Below are 18,846 nucleotides of genomic sequence, written 5' to 3' on the forward strand. Positions count from 1 at the left end.
ATCAAAATATATGAGAATACTCATCTTGTCATAAATTGTCAGAAACGAACGTATGTCAACAATCCAACACTTTCACAGTTTTTCATCCGTTTGGTACTGATACCTAACGATTCGGAAACATTAATATCTGCAGAAAAACATGCAAAAATACATCGATCAGGGCAGGTCCAGGACATTTTCTGCAGGGGGAAGGCCCGGGGGAAGGCCCCTCCGAAGGGGATATGTGTCCCTGAAATAATGCATTACATTGTTACTTGTGTACAAATACTAACCATTATGGGACATCACCTTTTTAGTATAATTTTTATTTCATTTTTCCTGATGTGATTAGGGGTTTGATCCTCCCCCACCTTCCTCTAGACCTGTGCCTGTCGATGCAAATTTTCTTAACTCCTTTTAGAAAAGATGTTTGGTCCTCTTCAAAGACAACAGTCTTGCGGACAAAAAAATTGTCCGCAGGACCCACAACATTTTTACAATCTAAATTAATTGCATCAAAATTATCCTTCACTAAACCACATGTCAGCTATCTCATGTTTTTTTATAATGTGAATAGCCGCATTGGCTCAAATTTGTTCCTGAAATCAACCGACTCCCAAAGTTCCAAACCATATTTCCTCATTTTCCGTTGACAACAGAAATGCCAACAGCCGTAACATGAAGCGACTTTGAACGTTGGTACAACAGGATTTTGCTCCTGACCTTTTTCACCTGTCAGGCGAGTATCAAAGGTTTCAGCCTCAGGAACTCCTCTTATTGTGAACTAGATCAAGAGAAAACCACACTGTCTATTCACTCTGGGCCGGCCCCATAGGCCGGCCTAACTAAACAAATGCTTTTGACATTGACACACTTCCGTCAGGGGATCTTGGGTCGTTTCCATCCAGAGAACTGTGGTCTACATACCGTCTTCTGCACATTCAAGTATTGATTCATTAATGAGTCAAATATTTTGGTGTTTTAAAACTATGCTTTATAAACACTAACACGGAGCCTGCCATATTTAGGATTGTGTTGTGAAAAGTTGATGGGAGTATTTGTAAATTGGAATTAAAACAAAAACAGCAACACAGATAAACACAAACGTAAAATCAGTCAGTTTTAATGTCAAGTCACCATAATACCTCAACCACTTTTTACTCAACCAGTACAAAGGGAAAATTTCTTCATGCATACATCAAAAAATAAACAATTAACAAGTGTATCTACTTATTATTTCCCTTGAAGTAAACCGACCTGGGAGGTAAAGATTCTTCAGCCAAATTCAATGAGACAGATATTTACAACATCTTGCATGGTTGTCTACAAAGTGGAACCTGTATTCTATGTATTAATTCAACTCCAGTCCAAGTAAATAATTTCCAACTCTTTTAACAACTGGAAAAACTTAATATGGATATAAACCTTCATAGAAAACGGTGAAAATACATTTGCAAAATAAAACATTGTTATTGATAAAATAAATATTTTTAAAAACCCGAACAGGTTTATCCTATTCAAAAATGAGAGTACTGCATTTTCAATTGTTTCTAAAGACCTTGGGAAAAATCCAAAGGTCGTTTGAGCAGGCTTCAAACCTACATCATCCTATTTACTGGTATCTTGAAAACTTAACCAACAAATATCCGGGCTTCATTTCCTAGATTTCAGATCTGCATGACAAGCGCTAATACATCCATTTAAGGAATTTTTCTTCTTGCCTAGTTTCTTCAACCAGATCACTAATGTGTCTGGCATTTATGTATTCAATGGTAACACATTTTAACAATGAAACTGACATGCTATACCCTGCCTCAAGTACAATATATAAAAATGCATCCTGAGTAATACTTCATAAATGTGATGCATATGTACAAGCTTCAGTTCAGAATCCAACATGATTGCTGCTTTGCTAGATAGGTTATGTATCAGAGACACATCTTTCCACCCCAAAAAATCTGCAATAAAACAAATACTAATGGCAAGCCTGATTGGCTTGAAAATCTGCTCTTTGTTAAAGTCAGGTGTGATATACATTGTAACTGCTGATCAACATGGGTGCAAACCTTCTTTACCAGATAAGATTATGTTGGGTACTGTAAATACTATAAAATGATCAAGCCGATTCAGACACAGTTCACTCTAATTATAAAACATACCAATACGAATTGCAGCCTATGATTGCAACAAAAGAACGGAAAACTTTCAAGTAAGCAAGTCTCTCTTAACTATATCAACTATCCCCTAAACAAGATCGAACAAGCCTCTTAGAAATGGAATGTCAGTCTCTCCTGACCACCTGCAGTCTGAAAATGACTAAAAGTACCCACACACGTGTCATACATTTGTCACCTGATTGTCATAGCACACTGTAATTGGATATAAACTGAGGAATACACATTTTGCTGTTGAAAACATTAATGGTGAAAATGGCATGGAAAACTGGTAATACGGTACATTCCCATCTCAGAAAATGTATCTACTATCTGTGACACATTTTCTCTGAAAAAAAGATGCGCTGGACATTAGAGCTCTTAACTTTCTGAATCTATTCAACACACTTCAAATGAAAGGCATCTCTGATCTAGAAAGTAAAGTTAATCTGCTCTCACTATGGATCCAAGTGCTCCTTCAAGGTTCTGTCGAATAATCATTCAATACTTCTTTCCATAACCAGTTGTGAACAGGAAGAGCATCATGAGAAATCTGTACTTAAAGTACATGCAAATTAATACCACCGGTAAAAGTGCTGCCACTATTTTTTGCATTGTGAATGGCACTGCAATAATGGGATGCTATGGAGGAATAATCTTATCATGCAGGTGGCAAAGGTCAACTTTGAGCAAGTTCACAACAGAAAACAATTTGTAAACATATTGCAAAAGAAACAAAGTGGTTTTGACTTCCAGATGGTGAACTCTGACCACTGATTGGACATTTTGAGAAATTGTTACTTTGAGCTTCTACAATTATTCCCAATCATGTACTACTGCTCATGACCAAAGGTTAACCATATCCAAATTGTTCAGGAAGTGGCCCAGATCAAGAGGTTTTATGATGTTTGCCTGCAGGTCAACTAGAGTAATGGCTGCACTTAGGAGTACATATGCCAAGTACTAGTTCAAGCATTATTGGTTCTCAAATGTGAATTTCTAGCCAAGCTGAGCATGGCTAGGCATATCTGGCTGCAAAATACAAAAAATATTTTTCAACTGAATACAAAGTGAATCAATTTTTAATCACGTGTTTGTAACTTTGAAAGTCTGCACACATGACCAAATAAAATAAAACAAGATAGGTATTTCAGATTTATGTGCACTGTTCAAAGTATTAAAATAAATATAACCAATGTACCGACAGTTCAGCCCAGCACCATAAGACAATATCAAATAGGATAGCAATACTGGAGTAAAAAAGCCCTACTCAGTATTCCCTTTCCACAAGATACTTTACAATGTCATAAGAAATGTGAAGTAACAAATGAAACACAAACTGTCTTTTGGTTTGGTAAACAGGCTTCTGTTTGTCACTGCAAGGCTTTAGCTTCTGTGGACAAATTAACCACAATTTTAAGTAACTTTGAAGTATGAATGGTTTATCTATATACATTTCAACGTCGTAACAAACAACCTTTCCAAAAATGACTTTTGGCTGCAATGCAATAAAAAAATTATGACCATAAAGTATTTCTGATACTGTAGTTCCCAGCATGGCAAAGGAATTCGCTTGATAACCCTTCCTGAAATTGAAGCTAGATGCACTTAACTGGAAAAGTATCAAGTCGTACACTTCGAAAAATAAAAGTGCATTGAGTCACATGGTTCTTTATAGTATAAAACTATTCAAAGTTCATCATGTAAAGCTTCTTCAAACTTGAATTTTTCATGATTCCTGACATAGAGATGAGCCTTTTTGACAAGACGAACAAACTCAGCCTTTTCAAATGAGTAATCACAGAACTTTGGATGATAAGTCTTGAGGGATGGATGAAGCACCTGTAAACGAAAACCAAGTCTAAGATTACTTGTTGATAATTACATAGTAGACGCACATGTGCAAAGTTTCAGTCCAAGATGAAAAAGGGTGTTACGGTTACTGTAAAGTTTGCAACTACGCAAGAACTCCAGGTCAGGTTTTCATAAACTTTGAATCAAAGAATACACAGGGCATGGGATGAATGCTCAATCCTGCAACAAAAAAGCAATAATTGATCCTGGAGAAATAAGAAGTGAAGATGGATAATTCCATCTAACATGTCACAATCACATAGAATAAAAAGAGAGCAACTACAGTGAAATATATTAAATTCATGAACTATGAAGTTAACCACTCCTTGCACAAACCTTGTAGAAAATCTGTACTGATCACATATTGCTCACTCCAAATGACCCACCTCTTTAAGCGACAACCGCATGGCTGTCTGGATTTCTGGTACTCATTTACTGTGCAGGATAAGTAAAATTTGACGGTCTTACCTCATTGTGTTTCTTGAGACGGCTGTAGTTAACCCATGTCACATAGTGCACCCCTCTGAGATTGGCAAGGTCTTCATAGCAGTGTTTATCCTCACAGTTGCACCTGCAAGGGCGGACCAGGGAAAGCTTCAAATTGTAACAACTGGAAAATCTAACCTTGTTAGCTTCAATCTGAAAAGGTCAGCCCCTCAAACAAGGAAATCTAGAGGTTGATCCAAGTTGGAGAACTGGACAGTCAAAAACGGAGACCCATCCTTCTGCAAACCCCTTCTCCGTGTATCCCATCCTACTACACTGGTTTTGGGGGTAAGCCCAGGTGTGCAAAAAGGATGATCTACCGGTACCTTACTGGCCAGTCTCTGAGTTTTATTGAATTTTAAAGTGGTGTTTAACGATGCAAATATGTTTGGACATATTTTGTGACTTTTTTTACTTACACCTCAAAGATGGTGGCCCAATCTGGTAAGAAGAGCAAGTGGGTCAGTCCTGCACCATGCATTCCAATGAAGATATCACTATTGTGGGTGATCTAAACATAAAAACAACAATGGAATGTAAGTGTAAAATTCTAATCAAATTTGGATGAAAAATAAAGTAGCCTTCCCCAACACAAAAAACAGCTAAAAAAATAAGACAAGCAGACTCTCAATGATTAGACCTACCTCAAGTTGCTGGACAAATGTCAAAGTATGGCTGAAAGAAGAAAATAATACAAAAGACTGCATCAAAGATATCAACATTTCAGTCGGTTACAAGGAGTCCACCGTACAACACAATAAGAAATAAGTACCACCTCTTGGTGCAACTTGTTTCACTCTGCAGAATTTGAATATTCTTAACAATAATCTATCCTAACAAACTACATGTATATCATTGCTAGTTAAACAGACACATCCAAACCATGCACACCGCTTCATAGAACAACAGCAAATATGAAACATTACGAGAATGAACCATAAAATGAAAGTCTTTTAAAAGTGCAAGAATTATCTTTCAACACTATTTGCGTATTCTGTGGACATAATACACTCATTTCAATACCAGTGATAGTATTCAGGAACTGACATATGCTGGGAAAGGCCTAAGATCATTTTAGTATCTGTGTGTTTGAAAAATTCAGGGGGTAGCTGGTTTACATTCCTAGAAAATGCAGGCAAAATATGGACATACTACTGGATGAAGACTCTAGCATGAGATTGACACTGAAACCAGCCAAAACAGGTCCAAAGACGGTCTCAAGACCAAGACAAGGTCTAAAAAAAATACACAACTATTGCCAATTGGGCAGATCTAATAGATACTTCCAATCTCTCTAATCAGACAAAAACTCACTTGTACACCACAAGTTGCACTTCATAACTAGGATCCTCTCTCAAAGCTTCCACAAGCTACAAAAGGGAACAATACAAAATGAAACAACACATACATTTCAAGGAGAATGACATAACATGGACATTGATTCTACACATGTGAGGTTATATGTTTGAACTATCAAATGTTTAGACTATCAAAGAGGCAACTGTTACAATTTACTGGATTTTCAAAAAGACTGTCACAGCAGGAAGACTTCTCAATTCTTGCTAATTTTGTTGTGAACGGTACATGAAATAAACCTGCTATCCCATCTGATAATGTATCTTTTGCAATCTTTGTATGAACACAGGTACTTCATTCCGGAGAAACAATGTCCTTTATGCCAATACCACAGGTACTTTCCACACTATGTGTTATGAGTTTATTGCAAGTTACTAATGGATCTTGAAGGATTCCTACATGTAATTCCATAAAAGTTAATTAAGCTACATGCCAGCAACATGGATGAAATGATGTCTAACTAGACTGTGACCAATGCGTACATGAACCTAAAGAAGACAATTACGTGTACATGCATATGTACATGTGTATCCCACAAACACATACAAAGCATGTGGAAAACTATCTTCACTCAACACTGTCAATGTACAGAATGCATTTAGTAAATGTATTCCTCAAACCAGTTCTAAGTCTGTCACATGTACATGAATTAACACTATTTACAAAAATGGTAAGTTGACATGATGGTGTAGGATAGGTTACAAACAAAAAAACACTGGTTGAGCTGATGTAGACTAGAAAATGTTTCTGGACTCCTTGAACCAATTTTTATGAAGCTGCTAAGAATGTACAGTACAGACTTGCTTTAGATATGTACATTACTTTGTAAAGTTCTTGATTGACTTTTCTTGTGTTGTGAATTTGCCAGAAGTACTGTTTACCTAACAGCCCCATAAACCTCTGGCCTGACTTGTCTTATGTTCATAGGTCACTTGTCTTCAGGTAAAAAGCATTCACTATGTTCCAATTCACAAGTCCCTTAAATGTACAGCCATTCCTCACATGCACTAAGTAGTTAATATATACCTAAAGTACAGTCAAGAAAACAAAGGACTAAAAAATACTTAAACACGTAGGATCTTTCCATTTTGCCTAGGCTTTGTGATCACAAAAAGTGGTCTGTTGGTTTGAAATGGGCAATGAATTAGACATGTGACATGTACAATATGTTGAGATAGAAAATATCTAACACATCATGCACTGCTTCAATAGTCAGGATGAAAAATACATACCACTTTCTATGATTATCAAAGGTGACGCCTTAAAAGATAAAGGATGTAGTCTCATTGAGTGGTGTTTGCCATTGACCGAGTTGGTTACATTAAACAATGTTGGATTTTTAAGATATCACATACAAAAATAGGCAGTGGGAGCAGAACTAAATTGGATTTGGTTGTATTTACTTTAGATTGGAATGGGGTGTAAAATACTTAATTGGTCAATTCATATTAGGGTGGGATGACTGAGGTCAGTAGATTTAGTGATTGTCTTGTTTCCATTTAGGTAGCCTATTAAAGCTACCATTTAGCAGCCATTTGGGTTAGGCTGCTAAACTAAGCCGGGATGGGCTCTACAGGATAGCAATGGACTATAATTGATAAACCTCAAAATAAATCAAGACCTATTGAAATTCTAAAGTATTTAATAACTACCTCCTCCTGGTTGACAATATTCCTGTGGACAGATTTCCTGTCTAAAATGGTGACTCGCACTTTTCCAGTTTTCTGGAATGAATAGCAGAATACAGGTTCAAGTTCTGAAAAGAGATCTTTTGAAAGGTTTTTAAAAAAGATAATATGGTATATACACAACCTGGCAAAAAAGAGGACCTTGGAATTACAAAATGGAAATGACATTGATTCTGATTAAAAGTTATAATCAATACAAATGAAACAAATGTGACTATTGAATAACTTCACTTGAACAAAATTAAGGAATTTGAAATGACTCAAACAACTAACACCCTGCTGAATAAAAACTAATGACTTACCAATGGACCCTTCTGCTTAATCCCAAGTCGATGGAGGATATGTTGGGAGAAAGAACGCATCAACCTGCTACCATGAGTATCTGGGATAACTGGCATGTTGTAGAAAAACCCTCTGATCATCCTCGGAGGAAGTGTGAAGACAACTTCTCGGAAGCACACCTAACAAGCAACAATAAAACAACCAGTGTAATTGTGGTGTCTTCCTCTCTACTCTGAGGCAGTTTTAAAGGAAGAAAAATATTAAACGCATTACCATGCTGGTAACTCTGTGAGATTATGGGGAGTCAGGTTGGCATTGTGGCTCTTTCCTGGTCTTCCACCTCTCAATCCAGGTTCAAATCCCACCTCAGTCAGTATGTAGATTGGGATTTGTGTTCCTACTTGATAGCATTTCCTCCTTCCTGTAAAACTGAATACCTTTTTGATGTCATGGACTGAATTACAATACTGGCTGAGGTACAAGAAAGGTCATTACCTTCTTACGACTCCAGTGATTCAGCCTGGCTAAAGGACGATCAGAGAAAGCTGCCCAGGTATCCTCAAAAAAATCTACATACCTCATGTTACTCTGCAGAAAGTGAGGAAAGAAAGTTGGCAACAAGATTTATTAAAAGAGAAACCTTGTCAAAATTCCTTGCGATTGATTTGAGTATACACAATCTGATATTAATAAGCTGTATCCAGTCTGCCTGATCTCCTGGTGCCACTTTCTTACATGACGCTGGTTACACTCTATAGTTTCATAGCTTCTGGCTATCAGTGAAAAATAAAATATGAAATGGTAATACATCAGGGCCCATAACTAGCACAGTTTAACAACTCAGTTGGTAGATCATTGGTTTATAGTAATCAGGAAACTATACATGTAAGTTCAAATCTTGATGAATATCTTTTATTACTCTTTCTTGATTCCATATACATGTATACAGTATCTCCACTAGCAACTGTGTTCAGGATCATGTACTTTATCACTGACTTGTTCGTTACTCAAAGCTTTAAAACTTGAATGTCATTTTCATCACTCTAAACCAAACTAATTTTATGTACAAACATTACACAAAGGAAGCTAAAACTCATATTGGACTTACCATGTCCCACATCACTATGGTAATGTTTGATGAAAAGTCATTTATCAAATGCTGAGTGATGTATAGGTTGACAAAGTCACAGAAATGGTGAAACATGTTAATTCCTGCCAAGACAAAAATGAAGACACACACAGCTTGTCACCAAACTCAAACACAGATTTAAATTAAGTCAGGTGCAGAATCATTTATTTTGGGTTGGTTTGATAAAAAGGGCAAAGTAAATATCTTCAAAGCATTCAACTAGCGGGGACAAGAATATCTTCACAGTATTCAACCAGTGGGGACCAGAATATCTTCAAAGCATTCAACCAGTGGGGACCAGAATATCTTCAAAGCATTCAACCAGTGGGGACCAGAATATCTTCACAGCATTCAACCAGTGGGGACCAGAATATCTTCAAAGCATTCAACCAGTGGGGACCAGAATATCTTCAAAGCATTCAACCAGTGGGGACCAGAATATCTTCACAGCATTCAACCGGTGGGGACCAGAATATCTTCACAGCATTCAACCAGTGGGGACCAGAATATCTTCACAGCATTCAACCGGTGGGGACCAGAATATCTTCACAGCATTCAACCAGTGGGGACCAGAATATCTTCACAGCATTCAACCAGTGGGGACCAGATTATCTTCACAGCATTCAACCAGTGGGGTCCAGAATATCTTCACAGCAAATTTTCGCTCTATCAAAAGTTGACCATGTTTCAAAAAGTAGGGAACTTCAAACATTGTATCATATACTATACTATGTGTTATGTTTTGAACATTAAATTCCTTTACGTCTACATTCACATAAGGTACATGTATATACCAGTCTTTTCAGTTTCCACTTCAAACTGATTTCACAATGCAAATCTGAAAACAATTTAAACATTTCTTACCGGCATCCATCTTCATTAAGTATGCCCGCCCCTCTATGACAACATCACAACTGGAAGTCACAAACGGATCAGCTTTCAATGCTGTGAACTCTCGCAACTCGCCATACCTACGTATAGAGATGTAAAAAATCTCTCTATAAAAATATAAGCAAGCAAAATTTATTCAAACTTTCTTATTACACACATTCAACTGTCAATTTCACTACTGAGATCATTTCACAAGTTCGAATACAATATTAAGACTATTATTCCTCATTCATAGCATGTTCTGGCTTCTCCACCCTAACTTATACAAGTGTAAGTGATTTGACACTCACCTGAATTTTTTACACTTTCTCAGGCCTGGTCCAAGAAACCAGTCCACTATGCTAATTGTTTGGGAAAGTATTCCACAATGCAATGCTAAAGATGACAGCTTGGTTTAACAATGCAAAGGAAAGGATACTACTGTAAATAGTATGGAAAACTTGTTCCATGTCGAGGCAAATTGGCTCAATTTGACCAAGTTCTGCAAAATAAAGGCCTGATGGATGTCCACAACTTTCAACAGATTGAATTGATGTTGCAAATTTAATCTTTGTATGATCTCTGACTTAGTCAAGGTGCCTTGAGAAACCTCAAGTTCATTCATTTATTGCAATAGATTGTACATGTAGGTCTCAACCTATTAAGATAGCACAGGTACATATATGTACATGTAGTATAATTGTTTCCAAGTATTCCTTAAACTTTCTTCACTTACCATGACTGCAGTTCTGAGAAGTGGTTGGAGTGTTTTTTCAGAAGCTCTTTGTCCAGATTACAGTGGCCACCAATTTGACCTGGTGAACCAAAATGTTCAGTGTCAAACCTAAACAAAACAAGACAGTGTTCATTTTTCTCAAAAGAAGTACGAACTAAATTATAGGATATGAATTGTAGGATATGAATTCCATGCACTGCTATGCATTCAGGTGTAAAATATTCAAAATACTGGACAGATAAACACTACCAGATACATGTAGTGGAGCAACATTTCTCTCTCAAGTCAAACCCATGTGCAAACTTACTCTCTTACATGTACAAGTAGGCATTGGCATGATGCAGAAATCTTCATTAAAATTCAACAAATTAGGAACAGAATTTATGTTCTTATGGCTCATTACATTCAACTGAACTTAACTAAAGGCATGTATCTCATACTTTACCTGCCCCGCAATTTAGAATGGTCTTCAAAGTCTGGTACTCTCAGAAACAGGTTTTTAGCATAGCAGGAGCGGGTATTGTCAACACAGGAAAGCAATGATCCATTCTGAAATGGTAGTCAAGTGAAATTTGCATGAGCTAATTAAAAGCATAAGGGAAAATTGACACAGAAAACATTATTAAGAATTTGGGAATATCCCAAAGAATGAATAATAGTCAACAAAAGAAGGCATTTCAGTTTTAACATGGCAAATAGCACAGTTGTCAAGTCACTTGCAATTGTGAAGCTTATTAATGACAGCAATAACAAATCAGAGAGAATATAATATACATGTATGCGTACATGCGTGTACATGGACATTACCTGCGTTTTAGGTGTACATAGTGGATACCATCCATCATCCACTATTTTCTTGATGTAGCCAAAATCATTGTCATCCCAAAACTGTTTGATCTGGGCCTCTTTGGAAGGAAACCTTTAGGGAACATATCAAAAGGTACAAGTATCAATGCCTGTGGTTGTAAGGTGCTTCAACAAGCTTAAAACCATATGGACGTATGGTATGAACAAACAAGCTGTTCACGGACATGTACATTTCTAACCCAAGTTAGAATAAGGCAAATGTGATACCAGTTAAAAAACTGTATTTGCCACGATCCTTTTTTCCGATTCAACACTATATTTAGAACTACTGGAGTGCAATGCATGAAAACCACCGTAGCAAGTAAATATCCTTCTTTTGGATTGTTGTTTTTCCCTTTTTATTGCTTACTTTGGGCTTACATTGGGGCAAATAGATTTTCATAAGTAAGAAATCACACAAACTGAAAAGTAATCTAGGAGAATAGGAGATTACACAAACTGAAAAGAAATTTGGAAAAATGCTACATCTTTATGTATGTACAGTACTTGTGACTAATACCTTCAACTTTTTTTCAGTCAACAGTGTACTAACTGGAAACTGAACTGATAAGAGAAAACCATGCATTGTAAATCACTAACCATTAAGACAAACAATATAAAACTCCCCCAAATGAAACAGTTACCCAAGTTACTTGTACATGTACCTTTTGCAAATTCCACATAAATGTACACATACATGTACAAAGCTGAAATACTGAACATTAAACACCTGGCCTTCAAAGTACCCATGATGCAACATGGAAACAGCAAGTCCTAAGTACTTTTATATGACCAGTCTAAAAGCAATTTAAGTAGGTGGTAAATTTTCCATTTACCAGTAATGTTTCCCTTTTTAGCACAGTTTATATGGTTGAAAAGACTTTTGAATGTAATGTCACAGGAAACAGACAAAAACCATCACATGAAAAAGTAGTGCAAAAAGTAATGCAAGCTTACAAGCACACATCAAGGGTACATGTACATGTATACATAATGGTATCCATAGGCACGTAAATGTAGCTCAAAACCTCTAAATTCTGTGACTTACATGAATAGGGTCAACGTACATGTAATACTTATTCAAAAGTTAATCCCCACTTTTAACAGCTTTGTAAAAAACTCTGAATTGACACAAGCCTTTTCTCAAGCTGTTAAGGCATTCAGTTTGTGAGGAAACAGAGTGTATTTTCCTAAGAGGTCACAGTGACTAGTTTGCGTCAGCTATTCTCTGTTAGAATTTTGATGAAGTGGAATTTACAACGTTACAACGTGGTGAAGTAATAGTTTGTGGATATCTTGCACTAACATGTGAAACACTTACTGTAAAGTGTCAGACTTAGGTACATTTTACCGTCCATTACTGATTTAGTCACTGTGTTTACATTTGAGTCATTCTACAAATTTGGGGCTCAATTTTTTTCCCGTCCCTGTTACGTCTGGTATATGATTTTTAATGTTTAGAACTCACTGTTTAACCCCTTCACGCCGGGAATTTCTTCCTGAAAGCCGACTCCAAGAATTCTAGCCTTGCCATGAAAGCCACCTGCCAAACCGCAAATTCTCAGTTTGTGGCCCTGCATGCTCTGCGCGCTTTGAATTACACGGTGAAAAGGCTGTAGCATGTCCTACTTATTGGGCTCTGACGCTGTAACAGAAGCACATAGTCAAACACAAATCGCCATTCCGGGCAAGGTTAGAGTGATAGAGATGAGTGATACATCCCTCATCAAACATGTCAGATGGTGTACATGTACATGTCAGAGGTAACAGGGGTGGAAAAATGTCCCCCTATAGATCCAAATTTATAGAATGACCCATTTGTAAATATCATTTTTATGGTTCTGATGATAACATAAAATTGTGTTTAAAACTGCAAATTTATCCAATTTCTTTTACTTCCTTTTGAGTTCTAATATACATTCAGCTTGTGGAGAGTCATTTTGATTGTTGCACACAGCTTCAAGGACGTTGTAGTCTATTATTTGGTTTGTACTGTGACAAGTTTTTACACCCATTACCACATCAGCATGAGTTAGCAACTGACAAAATGGCCCTGCTTCTGCTATACTGAGCCATTCTAAAAACCAATGAACCTTGAAAATAAACTATTCACCCAAAAGAAAAGAAAGAAAAAGGGCTTCCTTAGTACCAAGGTTAAACTGACAAAGGAGCTACTAGAAATCGCTCTCACTGAATTGAAAAACTTGTAGAATTACAATTGTAACCATATTAACAATTGTCCCTTTCCCACAAGAGCTGTACTTTACACTTGCTTGTGGGTAATTCCAGAAATTAGGGGTCCATTCTTTTTTGTGTCCCTATCACATCTGAGATATGATTTTGTAAGTTCAGAACACATTTTCTAATTTCTAAGAGTGATGAATTAATGCAAATTATATACATGTATCTGCCAAACAAATCATAACAATTTGAAATCAATTCCAGTGATATTTCTATGTCAAATAACAAAGATCAGATGTACATGTACATGTAACAGGGACACAAAAGTCACACTTTTAGACCCTAATTTCTGGAATTACCCATGTACACGTATGTATGCCAACTAAAGGTTCTTTTTTATCATTTATAAATCATGTTCTGATAACACTATAAGCACCATGTAGAGTTGTAATGACTAGTCAATGCCTTGATGAGTCCAACTTGAGTCACAAGTCTGGAGACTCAACTTGACTTGAGTCCCAACGGGTAAATTATTAACACGGCTCAAATCTAGTCGCTCCTGACCCAACTCAGGTGAAAACTAGTAAGACTCTTTTTCTATGTGAGAAAAATACTTGTCGTGACTTACTGAGCCAGTTTATAATATTCATATAATTTCAAGAATATAATATCCATACATGTACCGTATAGTGTAACATACATGTAAATAAGAAATCATTATTATTGTTTATTGTCCTTCTATGGTACCAGAGATCACATTGGGCTTGAGTTGTAGACAAGTAATATTCAGATCTGGTATCTCTGAGGTCAAACCATTATAAATGTGCATACAGGGGTTTGTGCAGGTTTAAGTTAAATTGAGCCGCTATGGTACATGTAGTTCCATAGTGATCAGCCACCACCCCTTTCTTATTTTCATCAGGAGGAAAATGTGGCATTACAACATATTCTGTACTGGTAGTATCCCAGATGTTAATGTGAAATGTCAAAAAATGACTCTCTTTCTCATGTGTATTTATCATATTTTGCTTTTTATATTTTTAATGTGAATTGACTCTAGCTAAATACTTGACTCAACTGAATTCCAAACTCGTTGAACTACATGTAGGTGAGAGGGACATCATTACATGCCGGTCATGCCAGCATGTGTGTTTTTACAGGGATACCATGGCTACTTGGTAGACAGTTGGCAAAGTCGAACTTGGCTCCACTTTGCCGATCGTTCGCGTTTTTCTGCGTTGTTGGTGACACCTCCGTTCGATATATTTCCATATGTCAGCATTTACGTCTCTACATTTCTTATGCCGATATGTAAACCAGGCATAATGGATGGTGCAAACCAGTGTTAGAATCACTTATCAAGATTAAGATCCATGAAAAAAACAGGCCTCAGGATCTGACTTCTAAATTGAAAGTTTTCCTCACCATGACTTGTGAAATTTGTGTACCTTGGGGTAGCCTGGCATCGATTCACGGGTGCAACCTTCTTCATATCCCCAACAAGCAGATGTATCTAAATATTCCTGTTGAAAAAATAAGGTGCAAGAAATAATTTGTAGTTCTTGAAAGGGGAGGGAGATTTTGCTTTGGTTACACCTGTGATAAACATACACAGGGGTAAAAAAGAACATTATTTCATTCAGAATACTCAGAAAGTTTTGACATTTCACAAAACAGGTTTCTAGCGTATGCTTTAGCAATGTTTTTCCCCCAGAAAAACTGCAAGGAACAACACAAGGCAAAGTAAGAGTAAAAGTAACCGGTCCCTGAAATGTTATCCATAATCTTTCCTCTTACCTTATAAGGACATGTTGGATCTAATCTACAGGCCTCTGCTTCATCAGGGTGTCTATTGAAGTAGTAACGGTAATGTTCAGGATGAAGATTAGGATCCTGAAAACAAACCTTGCCATCCACTGTATTTGTCCTTTCTTGTCTAGTACTCTTTTGTTGAACTGTGGGAGTCATTTTAGAGTCTAATGGAATGTGATTGACATTCAAATCAGCAGTTTCTAATTTGGAGCTGCAATGGCTGTGTGGAATGTTGTATAGCACAAAGAGCAGAAAGGCACACATTGTTGACAGCATACATCGGAAGCAAGGCAAATTCATGTTTGGATCTTTGCGCCTGATGAGAGAGAATGGACAAAAACCAATTAGGCTGCCAGGGGGGACATCCAGGACTTTCACAAAATGGAGGGTAGCAACCACACCATGCCAATGAAACAACTGTGACCACGGCAATGCTCGCGAACCGGCCAGTCAGAGGATCGGCTACTCAATCTTTTCTTTGATCAGTACATACGCGTGCCCATGCCGCAGTTGTTTTCATCGGTGTGGTGAGGTTGCTAACTGCCATTTCACAAATGTCCCGCATGTCTACCCCCACCTACATGTATTAAAGATGCTTAAAAATGAAAAGAAGGTGTCCTAAATGTACCACTCAGATGTATGCAGAATTGAGATTTCCTTTACTATTTTAAAGTACATGTAAATTAAAAATGTTGATAAGCCATTTTTATTAGTCAGGAACTACAATGAGCAAAATAAGCAAACAAATACATGAAATGAAATCAACATGGAACGTTAGAAGAAACAAGACAAACATGAACTGAAGAGCATTCAATAGTTCAATTACCGGTAGCATGCTTGGTCTTTAGAGATTTAGGCCTAGCATTAACAGTATAATTCAACAACTTATCCAGTACACTAACAACTGCAACCTTCTGTTGTTGAAACTTAATAAAGTCAGGGTGTTCTGACATCCTACAATTGATAACATGTCTTCATAAGGTAACTCTCTTCATCTTTTGTGTATATTATTATTATTATTTATTTCTGGTAGGCCTGATGACACCAAAGATTCCTCAAAAACACTGACTGACTGAAAGCACTATAGCTCACAAATGAAGCGAAGCAGTCACAGTTTTAGTGGTGGGAGGAAAACCCCTGGGGAATATTCTGAGTAAAACCCATGGGATCAGGTAGGGACTAAAAACCCAATCCACATGTGGACGTCTTCACTTTATTTTCCATGCAATATAAAAAAGGTAGCAATGGTACATATTTAGTTGATGGATGGAGACCCCCAAAAAGCATTGCTTGTCAAGTGGAGGAACCATAGACACTTATGACAACAATACAAAAACTACAAACATTATTAATAATTAACTTAAAAAAATAATGTGCAAAAATAAATAATATGCAAACAGTAACATGTACTAGGCCTATGTAGGCTGTAACCCAAGCCCCAAGCTGGGATTCGAACCCAGACCGCAAAGGTGGGAGGCAAGCTACGAAAGAAACACTACTACTAGTACTACTACTACTAGGCCTGTACGAGAGCGGGGCGAACGTCGAACCCCACAGTCTTGGGCTAATCCTACACGTAGTACATACATGTATGCATGTCCTCGCATTGACGTTTGCACTGAGGTTAGCCTGGGTTGTTTGTAAATTGTACAAAAAAACATTGTTTGGGCTTAGGCCTAAAAATGTGAAGACCGACTAATACCCACCCTCACAACTAAAAGAAGAATTACTTCCAGGTACACGTTGAAATCCTCCCTGTTACAAAACAGAGGGAGAATGTGAATGTGAGCACCGTATTTGAATAGAAATAAACAACTCCTGGTCTCGGCTCTGGTCTGGTTTTTGTTAACAGCGCCCTCTTCTTTTGTATTTACACCGGCTGCCAGGTTCGTGGCCGGCTAGGACCGAAGTACAGTGTGTGGACGCGAGCGAGTCGCCCGTTTTAATTTCCACTTGACCACCATTAATTGTACATGTACATTGTCATGATTCCTCAGTCAGATTTAACCCGTAAAGGCGTCAGCCATCAGCAAATAGAGGTTGCGGCGTTACTGCATTCTCGGGGGAATGTTGTAACAAAATTAAAAACAGCCTCGAAGACACCATGGAGGCGCCAGCCTGAGGGTTAGTGGCCTAGCTGAGCAACGCATAATCACTCATACATGTCAGGCTACATACTCGATCCTCGCTTGAGAATCCCAAACTGTTTTGAACATTAAAAAAATATTAGTACCGCTTTACGATGGTACTTTTTGCTAACCAATACACAGATTTGTTTAGGGGGTACCTGCAAGCTCCTGGAGCGTCACGTGTCCTCTAGTCCACATCCTTTCAAAGCTACCCCAAGCCTACAAGCAAACTAAATTCTTCGATGCCGATTTTTCCCACTTCTCTCCGGACTTTCTGTTTCACTGGAACTTTCTTGTCGTAGATGACAGCAGCGGAACGCTTTTTATATATATATATTTATATTGTGAGGCCTTCAAAGATTTTTGAATGGACTCAACACAATACATGTACTTGGACGGATTATGTAACTGTGTAGACGGTGCGAGTGGAAAAGAGCGCCACTATATTTCCACCTGTGTTGTGCGGTTGATTGAAACTATAGTATTGGTCCAGCGATGCAAAGCTGGAGACTATATTTCCAAACTTTTTCAGTGAAGCAGGACAGTGCTAACTAAAGTTGTTAGTCCGATGGTAAGAGCCCTTCCCGTAAGGCGAACGTACGGTTACTCAGGCTGGAGGGCACTAGGTGAAGTATCTGCCATTCGAGATGAAAGACCCCACTTTTTAGTTCCAAAAACAAACACAAAAAGCCCTCGACACAAAATGAAAATGCATTTAGTTGTCAATTCGGAGTTTGTCGCTTCTTTTGGGGGGGGTACGTGTTCATTGACTGTTAATACATTCGACATCAGTTAATTGCTATCCAAAGAAGGATGTAGAGCAAATATAACCGAATTTGGATCACTTTAACTGATAGAACATAATATTGCTTAACTCTGCGCGTTTCAATGTACGTTTTTGGTGCAGATACAACTGAGATGTTCCTTCAATATTCTATCGTGTCTAATATTATGGGGCCAGTGACATGACTTTGGCCTGGGTAAATGTTTCATGCAATTTGCTACTATTCTTGAATGCATTTGGACATCCCTTTCTGAGAGATAACATTGCTCACTGGCTTCTGCCAGCTAGACACTGACAAAAATGCTCAACTTAAAACAGCAAATTATGCAACATTCTACCAAAATGTGGTGCTGAAATAGTGGCTATATTGAGATTCCATCCCGAAATGGCACCGTTATCCATGATATGCAATTTTTCATCGGGATAAATGCCCTCTAAAATAACCAAACGACACTGAAAAAATGGTCGAATGAGACACGGCCTACGGCCTGCGTACGGCCTTTTCGATTTCTTTTTTTATTAATTCTTGCTTGTGATTTTTTGTGTTATTTTTGTGTTTGA

The 18,846-nt window shown here is 37.6% G+C and overlaps 1 protein-coding gene across 3 annotated transcripts; it reads right to left on the minus strand.

Annotated features, from left to right (window-relative positions):
• Positions 1-1,086: 1,086 nt before the first annotated feature.
• Positions 1,087-17,225, minus strand: eogt (EGF domain specific O-linked N-acetylglucosamine transferase). 3 transcript variants are annotated; one of them, XM_022254374.2, is made up of 16 exons: positions 17,079-17,225; positions 15,358-15,688; positions 14,986-15,083; positions 11,341-11,452; positions 10,979-11,082; positions 10,534-10,641; positions 9,792-9,898; positions 8,907-9,010; positions 8,294-8,386; positions 7,819-7,977; positions 7,481-7,552; positions 5,787-5,842; positions 5,117-5,147; positions 4,892-4,983; positions 4,455-4,557; positions 1,087-3,974 (listed from the first exon to the last, which is right to left on the minus strand). In XM_022254374.2, exons 2-16 carry the CDS (start codon positions 15,670-15,672, stop codon positions 3,822-3,824), a joined length of 1,707 nt encoding a protein of 568 aa, XP_022110066.1. In that variant the 5' UTR covers positions 15,673-15,688; positions 17,079-17,225; the 3' UTR covers positions 1,087-3,821. The 3 variants fall into 3 exon arrangements, 2 of the variants coding, with proteins under 2 accessions (XP_022110066.1, XP_022110065.2); XM_022254373.2 differs by lacking the exon at positions 17,079-17,225 and adding an exon at positions 16,960-17,078; XR_015425053.1 differs by lacking the exons at positions 1,087-3,974; positions 4,455-4,557; positions 4,892-4,983; positions 17,079-17,225 and adding an exon at positions 16,960-17,078 and having other exon boundaries at positions 5,101-5,147; positions 5,787-7,088.
• Between the last annotated feature and the right edge of the window lie 1,621 nt (positions 17,226-18,846).

The sequence above is a fragment of the Acanthaster planci genome, linkage group LG04 (genome assembly GCF_054643075.1).
Source record: "Acanthaster planci isolate LZ-2023a linkage group LG04, COTS_SCS, whole genome shotgun sequence".
NCBI classification, from domain to species: domain Eukaryota; kingdom Metazoa; phylum Echinodermata; class Asteroidea; order Valvatida; family Acanthasteridae; genus Acanthaster; species Acanthaster planci.

What these genes read in the sequence shown, in the direction of transcription:
- eogt (XM_022254373.2), bottom strand. Translation starts at nt 17,033, where the DNA reads ATGTTTTTTTGTACAATTTACAAACAACCCAGGCTAACCTCAGTGCAA. An exon ending in ATCCAACATGTCCTTATAAG is followed by an intron (nt 15,084 to 15,357) that starts GTAAGAGGAAAG and finishes TTTTTTCAACAG; the next exon opens with GAATATTTAGATACATCTGC. An exon ending in TGGGCCACCATCTTTGAGGT is followed by an intron (nt 4,558 to 4,891) that starts GTAAGTAAAAAA and finishes CCGCCCTTGCAG; the next exon opens with GTGCAACTGTGAGGATAAAC.